A 22562-nucleotide genomic window follows, 5' to 3' on the forward strand; every position below is an offset into this window, starting at 1 on the left:
TTGAAGACCCTCTTAATGAAGAGGCGTTGCACTTTCTCGACCTCATCTATCATTCTTCCTCCCCAGACTTGGGCTCCATAGCATACTGTGGATCTAGACATTGCCTCAAATACATCAAGCTTAGGTTTGAATTGAATATTTTTCTGGGTCAGAAGGCTGTTGAACATATTCAGTGTCATCTTTGCTACAGAAGCTTTCTCTTTAAAATGATTATTCAGTGAAAGTTTTGGTGTTAAGTTCACTCCCAGATACTTGTAACTCCCTACAACTTCAATTGGCTCATTGTTGTAGAACCATACATCATGACGACTGGTTCTGCCTCCTCTCCTGAAAATCATAATCTTCGACTTACTCAGATTAACTTGAAGATTCCATCTTTCACAATACACCTCTAGGTTAGATATCATCTTTCTCATTAATACTCTGTCTGGGGCAAGAAGAACAATATCATCCGCATAGGCCAAAAGCTTTATGCAGATCCCACCAACACTGACTCCACCCTCCAAGCAATCCTCCAAATCGTTTAAAAAGATTGAGAACAATAGGGGACTCAACAAACAGCCCTGCTTAACACCTGTGCCAGTCTCAAACTTTTCGGACAAGCCCTCTTGGCCCCACACTCTCGATGTTGACCCATCATACAAATGCCTCAATGCATTCACCATCTTCCGCGACACACCAATCTCCGCGAGTTTATAGAACAGTGCATGCCTATCTATCCGATCGAATGCCGCAGAGAAATCAACAAAAAAGGCATATACTTTCTTCCCTTTCCCACTGAGCTTGATATTCACAATACTCATCAGATTGAATATGTTGTCAACCGTTGAATAATGTTTTCTGAAGCCAGCCTGAAACTCCTGCAAAATGTTGTGGCAATTAATCCATTTCTCCATTTTATCCAGCAGTATCCCAGCGAAGACTTTGCCTACTGTGTTGCAGAAAGAGATGCCTCTGTAGTTCTCTGCCTCATTGCTATTCCCTTTTTTGAAGATAGGGTATATTATTGACTCCCTAAAGCTCTCTGGCATGACTGAAGACTCAAATAGACCATTGACACATCCAACAATTTTTCCAAAAAAGCAGGTGATGCATACTTGATGAACTCGTATGTAATTCGATCCTCCCCTGGTGCTTTGTTTTCCTTGGCTCTTCTGAGAACACTTTTGAGGTCCTGCAGGGAAATCGGCGCATCCAGAATATCATTCACGATGAAAGGAGCAGCGTACAATATTTTATCTGCCAGGATGCATGGATTCAGTAGCTGGTTGAAGTGTAATACCCAGTCTCTCAATGTTATACTCGTGCCTGTGCTGAATTTCTTCCTTCTAAAGCACCGCACAAGCTTCAGAACTGACTAGAATCCTTCACCTCCTTGAATCTTCCTGTCAATTGACACCAAAACTTTTTTCTTTTTTCCACACATAATTTCTTGTATTCCTTATTCCTCTCCATGTACATTTCTCGGACTGATTCTGAATTTGTTCTCCTGAATAGTTTCAAGAGACGAAATGATTCTTTCCTTTTTCTCTCACACTCAATGTCATACCATATCTGTTTTCCCTCGCACTTTGAGTGGCTATCCAATTGACTGACAGGAGCGAAATCATGAATTATTGATATCAAATATTTCAGATCATCCTCACAGTTGTTCCAGTGCAGACGTTGTCTTATTCTCAAATCAAGTTCTTGCTGATACTTCAGCCTATCTCTTGACTTCCATTGCAGCTTTCTCCGTATCGGTATGGCGCAGATCTCAGAAGTTTCAGATTTTCCAGGTAAAAGAACCTCGGCAGATATCGGCAGGTGGTCTGAGAATATTTGCGGAGTCACCTCGAACGACTTAATAAGAGGAAGAGCCTCAATCGAGGGAGCGCACAAATCAATGACTGAAGAGCCCTGGGCTCCAATAAACGTATATTCTCCACATGCGTCCTCTGCTGTGCGACCGTTCAAAATAACGAGACCAAAATCAGCAAACATAGCTAATAATTCCCTTCCATTAGCATTGATTGTGTGATCCTTTGAATTTCTGTCACAATTGAGAGGGCAAAGCAAGTTTGTAACTGTATCCTCTGGTATGGTCTGCTTATTCCCGATCCTTCCATTCAGGTCACCCATCAACATGAAGTTGGAATTTTCAATTTCAATCAACAAATCCTTAAGCCTGGCAAAGTCATTCTGCAATCTATTACAGTTGAGGTAAGCCGGGACGATGAGGAGCTTCTGCGACTCGACGTGTAGTTCGATGAGATTACAGTTGGAAATAGTTTTATAGTTGAGCATTTTCTCGTGATTCTTTCTTTTTCTAATTCCATAAATTGTTCCCTCACTTGCGCGACCGCGGCTTGCAGCTCTAGTTGCAGGAGTCCACATCAATTCATATTCCTCGACACTATCTTGAGTCTCAACAGAATGTTCTCATCCTCAACAAATGTCTCAAACAGTAGAAATACATCATATCTTTTTATAAAATCAATAAATTTAACATTACTCAATTTATTTGCAATTCCAGCTACATTGAAAGCAACAATATTCAGGGATGATACATTATTATAAGTTGTGCTAGATCCTGATCCATTCACTTTATTCGGAGAGCAGCTATTAATTATTGCAGCTGGTATCGTTTTGGGCACGAAAAAACTGTGTGATGGATGAATTACCTGCTGATTGTGAGGCATTGATTTTCCTTATTTGTCTTGGTAAGTCATCTCCCCTTCCTCTTCTTCCGGTTCGCTTCCAATGGACAATCTTCCTCAAATTCCATAAACTCACGCTTAACGTCTTCATAGCTCAAAACTCTACCATCGATCTCTAATGAATTCATTCTTATTTTAACAATATGCTTATCTTTTAGCCGCTTACGAACTTCATTGAGCTCCTTTTGTTTTTCTCTCGATTCCTTATCCAAGTCTCGAGCAACAAAAACTGTTGAGTTCTTTAACTTGCCGCAGTTTGCCAAAATGTTATTTTTCTTAATTTCCGAAACCAGGGACAAAATAATAGGACGTGTTTTATTATTACCTTTTCTGCCTAGCCTTCTAACAAAATTTATGTCGCTTGATTCGAGTTCTACTGCTAACACCTGTTTGCATACATCTAAAACTTTATGCATAACCTGCTCTCTAGCTTCTCCATTGGGTTCTTTAATTCCGTAGAATATAAGATTGCTTCTTCTTTTCATATTATTAATCAAACTACTTTGCTCCTGCAGCTCTTGTTTTAATCTTTCATTTTCTTTTCCTAACTCCTCAATTTTTCTATCTTGCTCAGCTATAATAGATGTTAAATTGAGAGCAGATATTTCTTCTTTGATAGTTATCTTCATGTTCTCATTTATTTCAGATTTCAGCTTTTCCAGCATCTTTTCCATAGTCTTGAGATCCAGAGCCATTCTCAATTCCTGTTGTAGTTATGAGAAGCAAACAATATTGATTTTAAACTGTAAAGAGTTTATTCTATCTCAGAATACGCAGTACAGCACCGGCTATCAAAATCCTGCAGATATCAATTTGGCCTTGCTCTATTCTATATCTATACAGTTGAGAGAGTAATTTTAATTAAAGGACCTTATAAAGTGAGGTACACCAAACTTTTTTGAGATTCTCACATTCATCTGTCAGAGAAAGTGATGTCCACGTTATAGTGGCAGCATATTTGATTAAAATTAGTGTTGCTATTCTTGTCTATTATTAGACAAAGCAAATAGCGCTATCCTCTTCTAGCTTCTCAACGTTGCCAGATCGTTTTTAACAATGTATAAATACATATAAAATACATGTATAATTAATTAACAAAATACATCATCTTAATTATAAAAGTTTATTATTTAATCAATGAACCGTATATTTCTTGACGCATATCATCAAATTATTTTAATAAGTGATAGTAGCTTAACCTAGATTTTGATTTGGACTGTAGTATAATTTTGAAAAGGGACAGTTTTGGGCATAAGCTTGTTGTGTTTTCTCATATAATTGTAGTAATTGTACATGACTAAATAAATAAATAATTGTAAAAAGTAAAAAATAATAACCTTTCTATTAAATAATTATAATTCTGATTTTTTTAAATTTAGAGTTACTTGAAGATGTTGTTACTTCTAAAAAGGGTACCTATCCAACTACAGTAGTTATTCAACTACTTTTATTTATTTAATATATATATATATATATATATATATATATATTATATTTTTTTTTTCTTTTATAGTCGCCTATTTAGCGAATAGACTAAACAATTGATATTACATTAATAAACCAGCTATCCTCTATAGAAGGCAGTAGCAAGGCAAAGAATCGGCAACGCTGTCACTTATCTTTTCCCACTGTCATTATAACGTGGACCCCTAGTCAAACCCAAAATAGTATCTTAAGTCACAAGGACGGGAAGGGCCGTTTTGCAGGCGAGAATGATCTTTCTAGTCGAGGCGTCAGCCGAGACTAGAATTTCATTTGAGCACTGCAAAAGACATTCACGTCCAAGTAGCTTACACTATTCTTTGTCATAATAATCTAGAAAAGAATAATTGAGAAACAGAAAACATACCTGCTTGTGCTGACATTAGCTACTACATGCATTCTATAAACATAACCTAGACCTAGTTAACAAGTTTTTTTGAATTAGGAATTTCTTGATTGTAGTTGACAAAACATCCACCTGGAGTGCTAAAAGGCGGCAGTTTTGCTGTTCCAAATTCGGAACTATGGTGAGGTCCACGTTATAATGGCAGTGTAGGAAGATAGGAGAAAAAGGTTTCCAGATCTCAGCCTTGCCACCCAAACAGCTGATACTGGTATATCTGATCTTAGACCATTTATAGAGTAGACACGGCCAATTGTATATTCATACTAAAAGTCGTTGAAGCCAACATCTCTACTGCCAAATTCGCCCACGTTGACGTCACAACAGTTTGTTGTGTAAGTGTTTGTGGTGTTTAACTTACATTGTTGTTAGCTTGGTTGTGACGTCAATATGGGCGGATTTGGCAGTAGATGCTGGCTACAGAGGCTAGACTTCCCAGCGTGTCTACTATCTGAAGTATCTGATGAATTTAACTGTTCATTATTGTTGAAAATAGTTGATCATATTTTTTATGTTGTGTTATGACCCCCCCTAGCAGTGGCAGAACTGGATGCTCAGTGTCAATCACAGCTCACTACTTATGTAATTGTCATAATTTGGCAAGCAGAAAATCGGCAATATTGTCACCAATCTTTCCCCACTGCCAATATATCATACCCCGAAAGTGGTGACTCAGATTCATGCTCTGAGCGTATAGTGTGGATCACACATTACACTTGAGTACTACATTAGAAGAATTAGGACCGGGACAGCGCGAACGCAGTCCCGACTACCAAAAATTATGCGCCCGAGATGCCCACATTTGAGGCATTCGCAGGGGTCAACCAAGTCGCAGTGCAATGACAAGGCCTCGCCCTGGGGGAACCGCCTTCATGATCACGGTAACCCCCACGCCAGGTAAGTATGAATTCCAACTGTTCACCCAGACCATTCCTACAAAAGTTCACACATTTCTCTGGCGAGAGCTGGGTACGAAACAGGTCATTAACTAAATATTTACAGCACAACTAACCTCAAAAAGGATTGAAAACCATACTCCCACCATTTGAACAAGCAAATCATACAAAAAGTCCCATAAAAATAGTCTAGAATTTGTTTAAATAGCAAAATTGCCTGTTTTTAAAAATCTCTAAACTCTCCTCGTGTCAGTTACATTTGCTACCGCTAGACAGCGCGCGTAACGCTGCTCAAGTAGCCGCCAAAATTATGAACTTTAAAAGTTTCACAATAGAATGAGTAACACATTCTTTTGCTCCGGTAGGACGTACGTTTATTAAATTTAACTGTGATCAAATTAAGGGTAAATGCCACATGAATAATGGAAGAAGCGGATGACAATACTCAATTCAAATACTAAATTAATAGTATTCAAATACTAAATTCAATAGGCCTACACGTACGTGTAGGCGTATGACAAGCGGATGACAATACTCAATTCAAATACTAAATTAATACAATTCAAATACTAAATTCAATAGGCCTACACGTACGTTTCGGAACCGGGAGTTTGTCTTGTCTCGCTATTACTTATTTTAATTAATTGTTAGTTTCTATGTTCATTGCAAGTAAGTATAACATTGCAATATTTTAATCCATGAGTCAATCCATGATTAATGAAGTAAGAACATTATTGATACACAGAACACAATTCTTTAAAATTATTGGGGAAGGACCAATAGCCACAGCCCAAAACTGTTTCTTCTCCGAATTTCAATCTATACACTATAATAGTTCAAAATGTAGGATATGTTCCATACACTGAATAAGAACTCGCATAACCCAGATAAACAAAAGAATACAGTAAAACCAAACCATACAGAACCTAAAACTGAATTACGTTTGGTTTTTATTATACATTCTATGATACAACTAAACTGTGAAAACCTGGGCTCTATAGTGATCACAACCGAAATCAGAATTATTATAATTCAGAGTTCAAAACATACTTCAAAGAGTTGAATTTCCATAATTCTAGAATATAGCTTATAAGATAGGTAGTAGGCTAACTTATTTGTAATTTGGATATTTCACTGAAGAAATATATCACTCTTCAAAGTTGTAATCCATCACGAAATGTTTACTATTAAATCAATTTTTTGTTATTAAATAGCACAAGGAATAGCAGTCAAATTTCTTCAATAAAAAAAATGAATAGAATAAGTATAGGTCATTTTTATAGAAGAAATTTGACTGATAAGATTCGTTCTATTTACTAACAAAAAAGTTTAATATATCACATTTTTTGGACAAGCTAACTTAAGCCTATATGCTATAGATTTTACTGTAAACTCCAGGTTAGTCAATCACTTGATATTTTCTCCTTTCTTTGTCAATAAAACACTCATACATTTTAATAAATGAGTTGCATTTAGCGATAGAAAAGTGATGACAATACATTACGATTTCATCATAATTGTGGTAATGAATTTGGAAAAAAATTAGATAAACAAATGATTAAAAAATTACCTAACATTACTTTAAAATACATTGTAGTACAGAGAGTTACATTTATAGTACTTCTGCTACTATTTACAGTACGTATATAATAAATAAAATTATCACTTTTGAACAATTAAATTACGACATAGCAGTCAGGTATTTATAAATAAAAGCTATTAGCTTCTACATTAGTGAAGCGCTTTCGGACACTGAGTGTTGATGAAGGGCGTAGTGTCCGAAGCGCTCCACTAATGTAGAAGCTAATAGCTTTTATTTATAAATACCTGACAGCTATGTCGTAATTTGATTGTTCAAAAGTGATTATTAACAAGCAGTTCGTAATGGAAACAAACATTGAAGAAATAAAATTACCTAAAATACTTTAGTACCTACCTAAAAATAAGGTAACTTTAGTACCTACCTAAAGGTAAGGTACCTTTAGTACATAAAATTACTTAAACTTCGATTGAAATCACCTTGGACAAGATCTTTGAAGAAGACGTCAAAACGAGCTCTAGAATCGGTATCAAGTGCCCCAGAAAACGCCCAGACGGCCGACAGAATTACAGCCGCCTGAATCCAAGATAGGGCGTTTGCATTGAACTGGTTCACATCATGCTCCATTATCGCCGAAGTCAGAAAAACTGTTACAAAGTTGCAGAAGCTCCTGTAAATCAATCCATGAAACTTTAATGAGATTTTCAAATTCATCTATATTAGAAAAAGTTTTTTTATTGACCGAGCGAAGTGAGGTCTAAGATTCAAGTCGACTGTTTTGCATTTCTCTTTATGTTTATATTTTTGTTTATATATTTATGTTCCGAATTTACAGCGAAACGAAGCAATAGATTTTCATGAAATTTGACAGATATGTTCCTTTTTGAATTTCGCGTCGACGTATACATAAGGTTTTTTTAAAATTTTGCATTCTAGAGCTGCGTTTACACCGGAGTTAATAACACAAGTTTTTAACATTTTTGTTATCAACTGATGTTAATTACAAAAGTTTAATAACATCATGTTGAGTTGCGTTTACACCGGAGTTGATAACATGAGTTATTAATAAAAAGTTGTCAACTTGACTGAATCGACAGAAAATATTCTTGAAAAAAGTTGATAACTCGTGTTTTCAACAGAAAATTCCCTGTTATTAACAAGATTTATGTTATCCATCGAGAGTCGGTAACTTTTGTTGATAACAGGTCACTATCTTCCCCGCAACCTCCTCGCTCAGCTTCCCTACCCTACAACTACATAATAATAACTGTTCCCTAATAACTACAGCTGCAGACAAAACACGTGACAAAGTTATTAACTTTTGTTGATAACAAAACTAGCAGCCGAAAGAAATAGTTATTTGTGCATCTAGGGACTAAAGTGCAACTTTTTCTCCCTGAGGGAAACTGTTGTCGCCCGATGGCGTAGCCGAGGGCGACAATTTCCCTGAGGGAGAATAAGTACTTTAGTCCCGTGATGCACACAACATTTTTCCTCCACACAACATTTTTCCTCACCTCGTAGAGATGCCGATGACGTTAGAGGTGTGTACTTTTTCATATCCACCAACGGTTGAACATAACCTAACAATCGAAATAGAGCTACTTATTTCCTAGAACTAAAATATTCCAAAGATCGAAATAGAGCTCTTTTACTTTTCCTCTACCGACCACGACAGTGTTGCCACATTCCTCATTCTTCAATCGCGGCGTTGTCGGACTTCTTCCCATGTTAATCTTATGGGTTTATTTTTACTCCCTTGGGAGTAAAAGTGATCACTTTTCCCGCTGGGAATTATTTTTAGTCCCATGGGAGGAAAAGTAGTACTTTAGTATTCGATTCCAGGGTGTAAAATGAGACTTTTGATAGTAGGTGGAGGAAAATGTTATTAACTTATGTTGAAAACTTTTGTTTTAAACTCTGGTGTAAACGCATTATAATTTATTTACACTAGATCAGATGAAGATCATTATTTTAATGATCACACACATGTTTCAATTCAAATTTGAAGACAATTTTTTGCTTTTTATTCCGGCTGTTATATCATATGAATAGTCTCGTTAAATAAATCATAAGGAAGTCAATTATATTGATAACAAGATCTTGTTAATAACAAGGAATTTTCTGTTAGAAACATGAGTTATTAACTTTTGTCAAGAGAAATTTTTGATTATTCAGTCAAGTTAATAACTTTTTGTTAATAACTCGTGTTATTAACTCCGGTGTAAACGCAGCTCAAGAATAATACAAAAGCAAAAGGAGTTTCCTTCGAAATAATTTCCAACACCAATAATACCGTAATCAGACTTTAGAATTATTCATCATAAATCAGCTGTCTAGTGGACTATAATACTACCCGTTCAAAAACATCGAACATCTTGAAAATGTATCATTCCATCAACGTTAGTAGACAGCTTTGTCTTTCCATAAGCTGAGGCCATGATTCTAGTTTGGAGTTATTGATAGAAAACATTTTTCTTTTTTAATCTGATGATTAAAATTGCAACAAATATTATTGAAAAGAAATTGATTTCTAAAATCATGAAAAGTGAGAAATGAAGTTTGTAGGAAATCAGCATTATGGTAGTTTATTTTGTTAATTATTTCAACACACCGATTTTTCGCCAACACGACAACACAGAATGTTCTCTGATGGGTTGATTGGATTGGCGTATCGACGGCAGCCAGACCTGATAACAGCGCTCACACTCACATTCCGGGACGACACGTCACGGTACGATAGGACAGAAAGCACTATGTTTATTTAGGATTTTTTCTAGACATTTTAAATTTATAAATTATTTATTAATTTTTAATAAAACATAACAGGTCAATGTAACTTATTGAGCGCGAGGTCTACTGTTCACAGAACTACTTGTTTATAAAATAGAATTAAAGTACCCTATTTTTTGAAATTAATAAAATAATAGATCAAAAATACAAATTATAATAACTAGTTTCAGTGTTGTATACCATCTTCCAGGTTTTAAAAATAAATTTCAAATAAACGTTTTACTAATAGTTTTGTTATTTTAAATATAATTAGCCCTGAATTCATACATTTTAAGAAGATAGAGATAGTTTGTCTTTAGTGAGGTTCACGTTATAATGGAAGTATTTGATCAACATTTTTGTTGCTATACTAGTCTATCAATCGACAGAGCAGATAGCGCTATCCTTTTCTAGCTCCGCAACGTTGCCAGATTGTTTTTAACAATGTACAAATATATCTAATGAACAAATAGTTCATTTCAATTATGAGAATGCCTGCTTTTGACGGCAATGGAGTGGGCTGTGGAGGGAAAGAGGGTGCTGGGGCAAAGGAGAGTGAAGATGATGGATGATGTCAGGGAGAAAGGGAAATACTCCATGCTGAAGAGAATAGAACAGGACAGAGAGGAATGGAGAAGGAGGAATCATGTATGAACCTGCCCTAGGGCAGAACACTGATGATGATAAAAAATCATTGATAAATATATTTTCTAAAAGAATAAAATAAATTTGATTATTTTTATCAAGAAAAAACAATATTAATATTACATAAGATATAATACAGGGATAATAACTTGATTCACAGCTATCCTCTATAGAAGGCAGTGGCAAGCTATTTTGTTATTTTGATAATTATTTTATTCATCTTACATTGCCAGGTCTGACAAGAGGCAAACACTTATAAAATTAAACAAAACAAAAATAACACTTCTAAATTAATTAAATACAATAGTGAAAAATATTAGTGGAAATTCATACAAATGATGAAACTAATATAGGCTAATTAATTGGATGGGTAGAATTTAAAGGGAAGTGGAAAATATGAAAGGTACAAGTGGGAGGTTATTAAGGCTTGGTGAGGGGTAAGGATGTAGAGTATAGAGGATTATGGATATAAATGAACCCGGATTTTCGGTGGGGTTCTACCACTCTAGCACTTTGGGTTGTTGGGACGTTAGGGCGAGACAGAGAATCGAAAACGCTGTCCTCCTATCTTTCTCCACTGCTATTATAACTTGGACCTCACTATAGTCATTTGTCAAGACAGAGACAGTTGGGAGAGGGACAGTAGGCTGTTGTTCTCTCCCAATCATATTTTATATTATAATTTGTGACTGTAAAGAAAATGAATAGAATAAATACAAAGATTAATAATGAGTATTTAGTATAGAATCGTAGATAATAACCTTGTTCAAGATCGTATAAATAGAATAGAATTATACACAATATACAATTTCATTTTTGTAAAATATAATTTTTGATACTGTACTTATTCTTGTGAAAGATATTGTGAACTGTTTTTGTGCATTATTATGTACCTATTTGCTTTGTTCAAATAAATCATCTTTCTATTCTATTCTAGAATCATACACATACAAAACTATTGTAGAATAAAATCAGTTTTTCTAAAAAAAATAATAGAATAAATGCTTGGAAGTTGGAAAATCCCAGAGTAATGACAATAAACGGTGCAAAATAGCATAAAGTACACATTGGCCCAGTTGAATAGAAGACTGTTAATTTACAATCATGCTTACACAATAAATGCCACGAGAACCAATAAGAGAAGACTTCTCTGATCAAGGTAGAACTACAAAATTTCATGTTTTTCTGAGGTTAGGAAATTAATATAGAACGGATCTTATAACTACTTATGACCTTTACAGAAAGCCAGAAAGGTTATTTTCTCCTGTCTGATTTCTACACTAATAGTACTAGTAGTTCTGTGAACAGTAGACCTCACGCAGTTTTCTCATCCACAAGTATCTGATGTCACCTGTTCTAGTTGATTCAGTTGAATCATAATTTACTATTAAACACTGTTATTTGTTTTCTCCGAGATCAAAAACTTACTTATGTTAATAAACTCAGTTCACGTTTGAATTTTTATCCCATATGATACCAGTTCCGTGATAATCTTTCCATCTGATAAAAATATTTCTCAACTATTTTAAAATTAATTTTTTTCAATCAAGAATATTATAATTTCTTCGGCATTATTCAGTTAATTTAATATTTTTTTATTTTATTTTCAAACCTATTAAATTTGTTTTTCAAATTTGAGAATATTGATACTGATGGGCACGCATCATAAAAAATATTGAAACCCTACCTTATAGAAATAGACACGGCCAGACATCTGTGTAATGCATGCAATGAATAATCCACTTGTCAGCTGATTGATTATGAATAATTCTATAGTCTGATTGATCCTATCTTCAAGTAGATGATATATATATAGTGATATCAGAGTGTGGAGGAATTTATTTTCTTCCCATATTATCCTTAAAATGCAAAATATCAAAAAACCTTCGAGCAGTTAAAAAAGGAATATTCTTGCCAAATCTCATCGAATTCTATCAACGCGTTTGGCCGTAATCGCGTTACATACAGACAGACAAAAGCAAATCGAGTTGAAACATAGACCTCACTACGTTTTGTCAATGAATAATAATTATTCATTTTTAAATAAAAAAAATAAACCATTGTATTTCAATTCAGTTCATTAGTTCATCAATGTTCAGTTCATGAATTGTAACAATGATGGTTAGAATTATTAATAAAATACGAGATTACAATAAATCACATAGAAACGTCATGCAAACATTAGTGATATTCACTCTACACTATCAGCATTTAATGCTTCCCATCCAATCTATGCTGACAATTCAAAGTGAAACTCACTACAGCAATACTGTGATAGTGCAATTTATCAACTCAACAAATAAACAGACTATACTCTGTATTGATTTAACACTACAAATCATTCTTTTTTTGATAAAGAAATAAAAATTTTAAATTGATTCAAAGATAAAAATTTGACCTTTGCTCAATAATCGTTGTAAATTGAAAATTTTGAAGGCTGATTTTTGTTCTCTTAGCGATAGTGAGAGAATCTCTCAATCACTCTCACTCTCTCTCTCTCTCTCTCACACACACACACACACACTCATTCTCTCTTTCTCTTTACACCCTTTACACCATATGAAATCATCCAACCTAATTCTCTGATAACCAATAGGCTAACGGCTAACCCTATACTTTTTACTTGTTCATTCAGTTCATTCTACAAGTTAGTCTTGTTCAGTCAGTCATTGCTGTTTACAAGTCATTCTAAACTCAGCTCTGCGCACATCTAGACAGAATGCTAATTTTTCAAACGCATATAATTGCCTTACTATCAATTGTGGGAAGCCAAAGGTAAGCTTTATCTATTGCATCTTTACTAATAATTTAGTGAAATTCTACTCGAACTGTTATAAAAAAATAATACAATGGAATATAATATAATATGTGAATTGTGGAAAGCCAAAGGTAAGCTTTACCTATTGTATCTGTATTAATTTAGAGAAATTCTATTTTAACTGTTAAAAAAATAATACAATGGAACATAATATAATATGTGAATATGATATAATGTAGAAAACAAATGTCCCACACAGGCTAGGCCTCGGGGCGTTTTTGTTTTATTCATTCATATAGAATAACTTTGTCATTATGTTAAATCATTATATTTCTGTGTTTCGATAATAAAATACTGATTTTCCTGTTATTGTACTGTTCTTTGGACAGAGAAGTCGTCTTTTAAAAAAAGACTTTCTGATTGGTTCTCGGTGAAAATTAATCATGGTTAAAATTTAACCGGGTTTTGTGCAACCGGGCCTAAGATTTGAATAAGGTTCGTCAACAATATAAATTCTTGTACAACAAAGAAAATACTGTGATTGAGACAAAGCCTACTTGATAAAAATAAAAAGGATGGATGAATAGTCAAATATCACCTTGGATTTGGATAGTAGAAAAAACACTTCAACATCTCTATATAATGATACTATTGGTTCATTTTATATCTGACTAGTGAGTAACCCGTGCTCCGCAAGGGACTAATTAATAACTTTAAAAACTGAAAACTTGACGTAATGGAATCTTGAAGAATTGAAAATAGGCCTAATCCTCGGTGAATTAAGAATTAATAAGCCAAATTTCAAGTTTATCAGTCCAGTAGTTCAGACGTGATGATGCGTCATACGTATATTTCCTATCCCGTACGTGTATAAATCAAATCAAAATCAAATAGCCAGTTAAGCCAGTTCTTTCCTTTATTATAGTATTGATTAAACCCAGGAAAACTCTATCATATTCATAAATTTAAATCCTCAACTTAGGATGTATGGAACTGACTACTCTAAAATTAAATAAAAAATTCTACTCTTTAAATTGAACGTTTCTTTAATAAAACTTAACCATTGCTGACTAAACATAAGCAAGATAACAAACCAAGTAAAGTATATTCACCCGCTCCATAAGCACTGTTAATTTTTTTATTCATAACATTAAGAAACTCTGAGCTATAAATTATAATGAGCAATTCCCCTTCCAGATTACTAGCAAGTCCAACATCTACAGTTCCGCCCTTGGAAGAATTCAGCACTTTTAGATCACTAGCAAGTACAACATCTACAGCTTCTCCATTGGAAGACACATCAAAAGGAGAAACTAGAGAACATGATGAATCTTCGACAACTGAAGTAAGTTCAATTATTATTGATAGATAACATTTTTCGAGAAAGAAAAACTAGTACTTGAAGATATTTATATTAATATTTAGAAGAAGTCTATGATTTCCGATATTCCTAACAAGCAGAACATACAGAGCTCTGTAATTATTTATATTCGATCTAATAATAAATTATTGTTGATAACTTGATACAAATATAAATAGAAATACAAATCTTAGTACCCTTTTTGAATTATTTCAAGGTAATGTGATTTGTATTTATATTTATATTACAAGTATATTACCTAAACAGAAAAGAGATGATATAAATAGTGCCGGGTAATTTAAAAAGGAGTTTACAACTTTGAAGATTCATATAAATCTTATTAAACAAGGTACACAGCTGGATTTGGTGTTGTTTTTAAGGAAAACACTCCAAGTTTTGACTCGTGCAGTCCGCTAGTTCCTGGTCACGCCGCACAAGCGCTAGCGGCAGTTACGTCGGCAGTTATGGCTGCCTTCACTGAACCCGAGTGTGCTAGCTGTGTGCTTTGGTTTGAAAAAAAAACGCTGTGGCTACAGTTACGGTAACCGTAGCTCCAGTTGGCGTTCCGGTAAACATTTGCGCATGCGCAGCTACCGCTATTTACATGTTGTGTATTGTGGTGTTGGTGGTTTTTAGTCACATGGTTATGATTTCTAAGTAACCTATCCTTTCAATGTTTCAATCATGAAGTTTACATCCTTCAAAAAGAAAAAAATTAAAGGATGAGAATGTATATTATGAATTGAAGTACAAATGTACTCATGGTGGTGTAATGAAAAGTAATTCCAAGTGACGACTAAAAAAAAAATAAGTTCAAGGAAAAAGATATGCGAAGAGCCTTTAAACAAATGATTATAGACCTGAGCTATTTGTTACCTAAACTCCCGATTTATTTTTTTGTTGGTTGGAGGGGGGTGTAGGGGGGCTCTGTGGCATAGAGTACCTTGATATGTTGCAAAAATGTTTGATACCACAGATCGATGAGTATGACCGAGAACGAAATGTTTTCTTTATGCAAGATGGCGCACCATCACACTATCCGACTGACGTCCGGGATTTTCTTAATGACCGCTTTCCAAATCAGTCGATTGGCCGTAATGCACCAATTTCATGGCCCCCTCGTTCCCCACTGGATTTTCTCTGTGGGTTTCATAAAAGATATGGTGTTCGTACCTCCTTTTCCAGCCACTCTACCTGAACTTGGATCAAGGATTTGCGCTGCTGTTGAGCAAGTTAAACCTGAAATGCTAGTGCGAGTCTGCGAAGAAATTGACTATCGATGGGATGTCTGCAGGATAACCAACGGAAGTCACATAGAACATCGTTAGTTTAAGGTAAAAAACTTGGAGTGTTTTCCTTTAAAACAACACCAAAACCAACTCTGTACATTGTTTAATAAGATTTATATGAATTTTCAAAGTTGTAAAGTCCTTTTGAATCACCCGAATGTCAAATTTTAAAATGTCAATTTGAAAAGTTGTGTATATATTTTTGGCTTCAAAATTTTCTGAAATAACTTAATTTATTCAAAGTGCGGTGATATTAAGTGCAAAATTTGACTATAATTTGGTATTTTAATCATTCTAAATTCAAAATTTCTAGCTAATATATATTCTTGGACAGAACTTTGAACTTTAAATTTCCTCAGTAAGAACATAACCTATTTTTTCGGACATTTCATTATTTATCAAAATTTGGGAACAGAATAGTTTTGGGCCATGCCTGTTGTTCTATCCCCATCATATTCATATGATTTGTAATTATATCAACGAATAAATAAATAAATAAATAAATACTAAGCTCGACAATGTGACACATCAATTGTGCATCAATTCTTTAACAACAAATAATTAACAATTCAACAAAGAATCAATTTTCATTCAATGAACTGATGAATTTATTAGAAAATTTACCTTTTACAATTTAGGATAATCCCGGCTGTTGTACTATATGTTTTCCATTGTTTCAAATTGGTCTTATATTCTGACTTTGTGTTTTTATTTACTTTTTATAATTATATTTTTTTATTTACATTAAAATGTGTAGCCCATAGTTTTCAATTTTATAAATAAATGGAATGGAATATAAATTTATTGGTCTAATAACTTGTGATTGGAAAATTATGATTAGAATGAAGTTTTCCCGGGTTTAATAAGATATCATTAATATTTGCGTTTTTCCATTCATTCACTTTCTATTTTGACTTTAAATAGCTTTTATTTCAATATTTTCTGCAGTAGTTGGTTGAGCGGTTGTCACATATTATTTTTTATAAAATAATACAAAAATATTTTTCTTCTACATTGCATCCTCAAGCTATGAATAATATAAACAATATGAACTGATTAAAGTGATAAAATTTGGAAACAAAAACAAAATTTTCAATAACAGTGTTAGCATAGACAATTAGACTGTTCGCTAGCAATGAGTTGAGATTTTAAGATAAAGAATATAATTATATTCAGAAGTATTTCTCACATAAAATGATTTCAGAATATAAATAATTATGTTCTCACATTTTGAAAAATTGAATATTTTATCACTCTCACATTATTTTATTTTCAACATCCTAGACCACAGATGAGCAAGTGAACAATTTACGGATTCCATCTTTATTTATTAATTTTTTATAAACAATTTTATTTATATTGTCATCATGTTTGTGTACATTAATATAAAAGATATTTCATAGATTAAAATATATTTTGAAAAAAATGTTAGATTTCACCCAGTCATCCATCGATTATTTAGAATGATACAGTTTTTATTTATTTTATGTTTTAAAAGATTTTTGTGGTTACTTAACAAATTCTTTAAATATACTAATAGCAGCTACCTGCATATAAATGAAATGAAAAAAATCTTTATTAGGCGGAGTTAGGACTTTTAAGTCCTCTCTATCACTCAACCTCAAAACCTTTGTTTATAACATTAAACCCTATAAACCCTTGTCAATAACATTTATTTTGTTGCAAAACGTACGTGAATCAACCCAATGTTACGGCCTCAGTGCAAAAGTATTTCGATGTACGAGTAGGATAGCCACCTCTAATACAAGGCCCCGGCCTACGATATTGCAACATCGCAGTGTAGGCCTAGAATCTAATACATGATTGGTGAAGAAGATTTAAAAAAATTCCAGCTGATCTTTTTCAATTTTAAAAAATACCAGCTGATCTTTTTCACCAATCATGTATTAGATTCTAGGCCTACACTGCGACGTTGCAATATCGTAGGCCGGGGCCTTGTATTAGAGGTGGCTATGATAATAGTTATCATATTTATATTAATTTAATTATTTTATTAATATTTATTTAATTATTATATTTAATGAATTTGATTTTCAGCGAACAGGAAGGAAGAACAACTGGGACTGCCAAGCAGAATCCGACTACATTCGGAAACAGATTACACTGACCTCCAGACTGCTGAAAGATGGCGAAAAAGCACTGCAGGCGCAAACCGATTCGTCAGCTGACGAAACTGTTCTGGTACTGGGTAAAGCAGGCAGCGGAAAAACCAGTTTGGTCCAGTTTCTTACTGAAAATCCCAAACTACAGTCGAAAAAAGTCAGAGCAGATACCGGTGAGTACATTTTGGAAGATGGGGAGAAAATAGGAACATCAGCCACTGAATCGTTCACACTGTACCCTGAATTCGTCAACTACAATTCGACCACCAACTTCTGTGACTCACCAGGATTCCACGACTCCAGAGGTTCTGCACATGAGATTGTCTCCATGGATGTCATGAAGTCAACTGTTAGTCACTTCAAGAAGGTTAAAATTCTGCTGCTTGAAAAGTATGGCTCTCTACAGTATGGAGTATCAAAGGATAATTTTATAAACACTCTGCATCATTTGAATGATTTTTTGGTGGATATTGATAGATACAGAGATCACATTGTGCTTATAGCAACCAAAATACCTTTCGTTTACAAAATGGCAGATGATGGCGATAGTGCAATGCCTGAATTGATAACAGAAGAAATGCATATTGAAAGCATCATGGAATATTTGAATCAAACAGAAACTTCAATTGCTGAGAAACTCAATCAGGATATTGGAAAAAGTAAGAAAGATTTCTATGAGAAAGTGATAAAACTTATGCAGAGTCTTCAAACTAGAGATGAGGATGGAAAAGCAACCAGAATCGCCATCTTCCGGCGCCCTTACAAGTCTGGACCTCTCACCAGCATGTCATTGCTTGATAAAAACAGAGAGTCCATCACTAAAACTATTGAGCAGTTGCAATCAGTTGAAGTGAAGCAGAATGACTTTGATTTTACTCTATCAAATGAAGCCAAAATGTACCTTGAGTGTCTTCTTAAACTGACAAGTGAAAACTACAAAAGTAAGATCAATGAACTGTCTTACAAACTGAATGAATTTCTCAATGAAAAAGTACAAAACTACTCAAGTTTTTCCCAGGCTCTGTCAGAGCTGGAATTGTTGTACAAAGAGCTCAAACAATTAGCAGAAAATCTTGATGAAACAAGGAATTACAATGAGCTCTTTGAGAAGATTAATGGTTTCATTAAAAATCAGGAAATCTCATTACCAGTCAACTACAACGAGAGATTACATGTTTTGGAAAAATATGAGAAGATTTTATCGAAATTCGTGAATACAAGTGCAGTTTTCATCCCATCTTTGTGGACACACCCAATAAAACAAGTTATCAAAGTAACCAGAGATGAACTACATTGGTACAGAAATCTAAACAAATTCATCGAGGGGCTCTCAAGTTACAGAATGCAGAAGAACAAAACTGAGGTCTACTCAACAGTCTTTCATGAGGGTGTGACATCAACCAATGGCTTGATGGCACTGTTCATGGATACCACAGGAAGCACAGATTTCAAACAGTTCATTGACGCACTATCCAACACTAGGAAGCAATCAGAAGTTGAAACAATACCAAGAACCCTCCTGAAGCTGAATGACGTTAGCTGTGATGTTAATGGTAAACTAACAGTAAAAGGTTTCCATGTGATTCTTTCAGAGATCAACTCAGATGTATTGATGCGTTCCTATTGTAAAAACATTACAGTCAAAGAGGTTGCTCTACTAGCTGTTGATACAGTTTTCTTGGATGAGGACACCATTGATAGTTTGAGCGGCGTGAGCATGTTTGTAGCAGCACCCAGATGGCAGGTGATTGGGCAGAGGCGAATAGTTCTCAGTGGTCAGCCAGGTCTTCCTATACTTGATACTGGATTCAATGGGAAGCCTGGCCTGCCAGGACATAATGGAGGTAGTTTTTTTGGAGTCGGATTGCACTTTTTGAATGGTGGAAACCTGAAAATCGAGTCGAATGGTGGAGCAGGAGGACCTGGATCAAATGGAAGTAAAGGAGCCCCAGGTATTGATGGAACTGATGCTTGGGAACTGTTGAGAGCAGGAGGAAAAAGTGTTGCAGATGGAGTGTACAGATTTGACACTGGAATTGAAACAGATTATTTGCAAAATAGTTTAGGGAATCCTAATGCTAAAATACCATTGGATCTAGGTGAGTTTTGGCCCAGAGACGGTGATAATTATTATAATTTCCACACAGAGTTAGAAGTGGTCTTAAAAGAAGGTCAGTGTGGAGATGAAGGGGATAAGGGGGGTTTGGGTGGAGCTGCAGGAATTGGAGGATATGCGGGTGATATGCAACTGATTGAGCTGGGAGACGCATCCCAGATAGAGATGCAGAATCAAACTGGCAACATGGGAGCTAATGGCATTGGCGGAGAAACTGGAGAGCGAGGTATCGATGGCGCTAGAATGGTTTGTGTTCAAGTGAAAGCTTTTCAAGAAAAACTCCATACCTATGATAAAATAAAATCATACTGGAGTTGCGAACCGACAGAAATGCAGTCACCAACCTGCAAAACATGTCCAAACTGTGATCAGACCAATGTGAACCGAGGATACATACAAGATGGTATCAAACAGCCAGCCCCCAAAAAGTCTCCAGATTTCATTCACTACCTTTTGGACTATGCCATCTTGCTAGAAGCACACTCTAACAGCACCTTATTCAAAACTATAATTGGTGAATTCAAAGAGGCCATTCAGAAGAAATTCACATACAATCTGAATGAATTGGGAATGTTGTACTTCAAGAAATCAGCTTAATAACAACAACTTCAGAGTAGCTATTTAGAATTCAATAACAAACAGTATGAATAGGATCGGATTTTAGTCAATGGAGAATTCAGTATAGTTCATACAATTTTCAAAAAATGTAGATTAATATATTACGTTACAAGGCCTGTAAGTATATGAGTTTACAGGATAAGCATGATAACTCCCATTCGAGGCGGGGTATCATTCATATTGTATGGTTTCTCAAATATGCAAATATTTCAACTTTCCGTAATTTGTGTTTGTTTATTATCTAGCATTACCAAAATTTTCAAATAATATCAACATATTGCCATTTAAAATCCATACCTAACCTTCCTAATAATATTATCTTTTACCTTGAAAACATAATTGCCACAATGTCATTTCATAACATAACAAACATAACAGTCATGCCACAATGAATAAACAATTATTATATTTTCATTTGACATTTTGCAAAGTTTTGTACATTTTTATCCTATCTTGAACGTTATGCTAGGAAACTTATAATTACGCATACTATATTCATGTATCTATTTATAACTTTATTGCATTTTGTCTTCTTTATTTGTAATTTTAAGGCTAATGAATAAATTAAACAGAACCATTTAGGTTATGCTCATCTTATTTTTTATGCAAGACAATGTGAAATCTTGCAGATCAGAGGAACTCCCTTCGGGACTTGCTGAGACTGGATCAGGCAAGTCCCTTGACATAAATTAAAGTCAAGTCGCATATATTTTTCCACACAACCAGTAACTAAAAATGCAAATGAGTCAGAAACAATAACAAACTCCTAAAACAAACATAACCTATATTCACAATCACAACTCTAAGAGAAGTTGCACTTTGCATAACACATCACAAAAAATGCATAGATCAGCAAGAAGTGATCAGTTGACTCTCGCTAGAGTGAGGTTACGTTATAATGGCAGTAGAGGAAGATAAAAGAGCATTGCCAATTCTCTGCCTTGCCACTGTCTTCTATAGATATAGCTGATAGCGTATTTCTGATGAAATATTAACGTTTCATTCTTATTGAAAATAATCAATTAAATCGTATTTGTCAAGAATATATATATTTTTCAATCATTAAATAATAAATTCTCATGATTGAGATTAAATATTTTGTTGATTAATTAAATATTTCTACATTGTTCATTTGACAGCTGTTAGTCCAGTCAATAAAAACATTTATAAGTAACAAATTGGGGGAGAACTGAATTTTTTCAGGGTGTTAGCATATAATTATAGTACATAGCCTGGAACCGAAGTCCCCATCGTTACATCTCTTGCTTACCCCGTGGAGCACTCCAAGTTCGAAACTGCAATGGTTTCTTAAAACAAGTATATCTCGGCTCTAGATCAATAATGCTATCTTTTCTCTTTGGAGTAACGCACCTGACAGTATTTGAGACGCCTGCAGAGATCTGACTAGTGGCGTGCCGGCGACAGAATGCAAGGCAGGCGGGGATGAGCCAGTGACAGATGGGTGCCAGGGTGACGGCATGTGTGCCCAGGGTGGCCGGCAAACTGGTGAGCCACGAGTCCACCAGCACCGTCCAGCCTAGGGTGGACGACTCCATGTAGATCATCCCGCATCGCGACACTGTGGCTGGTGAAGCCTGCAAATAGCACAACAAATATTCAACTAATTTTTTCAATACATAATAGTTCTTTAATAAATATATCATCAAAATATTATATTTGTTTGCTTTTTAAATGTGAATTGTGTTTGAATATAATTTTTCTTTATTTTAAACTTTGTAAAATAGAAACTCAGGAAGTTAAAGTGCAAATTTTTAGTGAGAAAACATGAAGAACCCAATAAATAACCTATAAACTTGAGTGTTGATAGGAAATGACATTGCGTAATACGGCGAGGCAGAAC

General features: G+C 34.6%; 2 protein-coding genes and 1 non-coding gene across 3 annotated transcripts in view; 1 reads left to right on the forward strand and 2 right to left on the reverse strand.

Moving 5' to 3' along the window:
- LOC111047913 (dynein heavy chain 7, axonemal-like) overlaps nucleotides 1-22562 on the reverse strand; it is a 135990-nt gene that overhangs the window by 70875 nt on the left and 42553 nt on the right. Inside the window, 2 exon segments of the mRNA XM_039435139.1 lie at nucleotides 7500-7690; nucleotides 22073-22296. Coding sequence (XP_039291073.1) covers nucleotides 7500-7690; nucleotides 22073-22296 — 415 coding nt within the window.
- Nucleotides 5328-5489, reverse strand: LOC120352896. The gene has a single exon (XR_005572123.1). It is a non-coding gene; the product is annotated as a U1 spliceosomal RNA (small nuclear RNA).
- LOC111047929 lies at nucleotides 13026-21460 on the forward strand. Its single transcript, XM_022333770.2, has 3 exons — nucleotides 13026-13212; nucleotides 14393-14540; nucleotides 17903-21460. Exons 1-3 carry the CDS (start codon nucleotides 13157-13159, stop codon nucleotides 20678-20680), a joined length of 2982 nt encoding a protein of 993 aa, XP_022189462.2. The 5' UTR covers nucleotides 13026-13156; the 3' UTR covers nucleotides 20681-21460.

This window comes from Nilaparvata lugens, chromosome 8 (genome assembly GCF_014356525.2).
Source record: "Nilaparvata lugens isolate BPH chromosome 8, ASM1435652v1, whole genome shotgun sequence".
NCBI classification, from domain to species: Eukaryota; Metazoa; Arthropoda; class Insecta; order Hemiptera; family Delphacidae; genus Nilaparvata; species Nilaparvata lugens.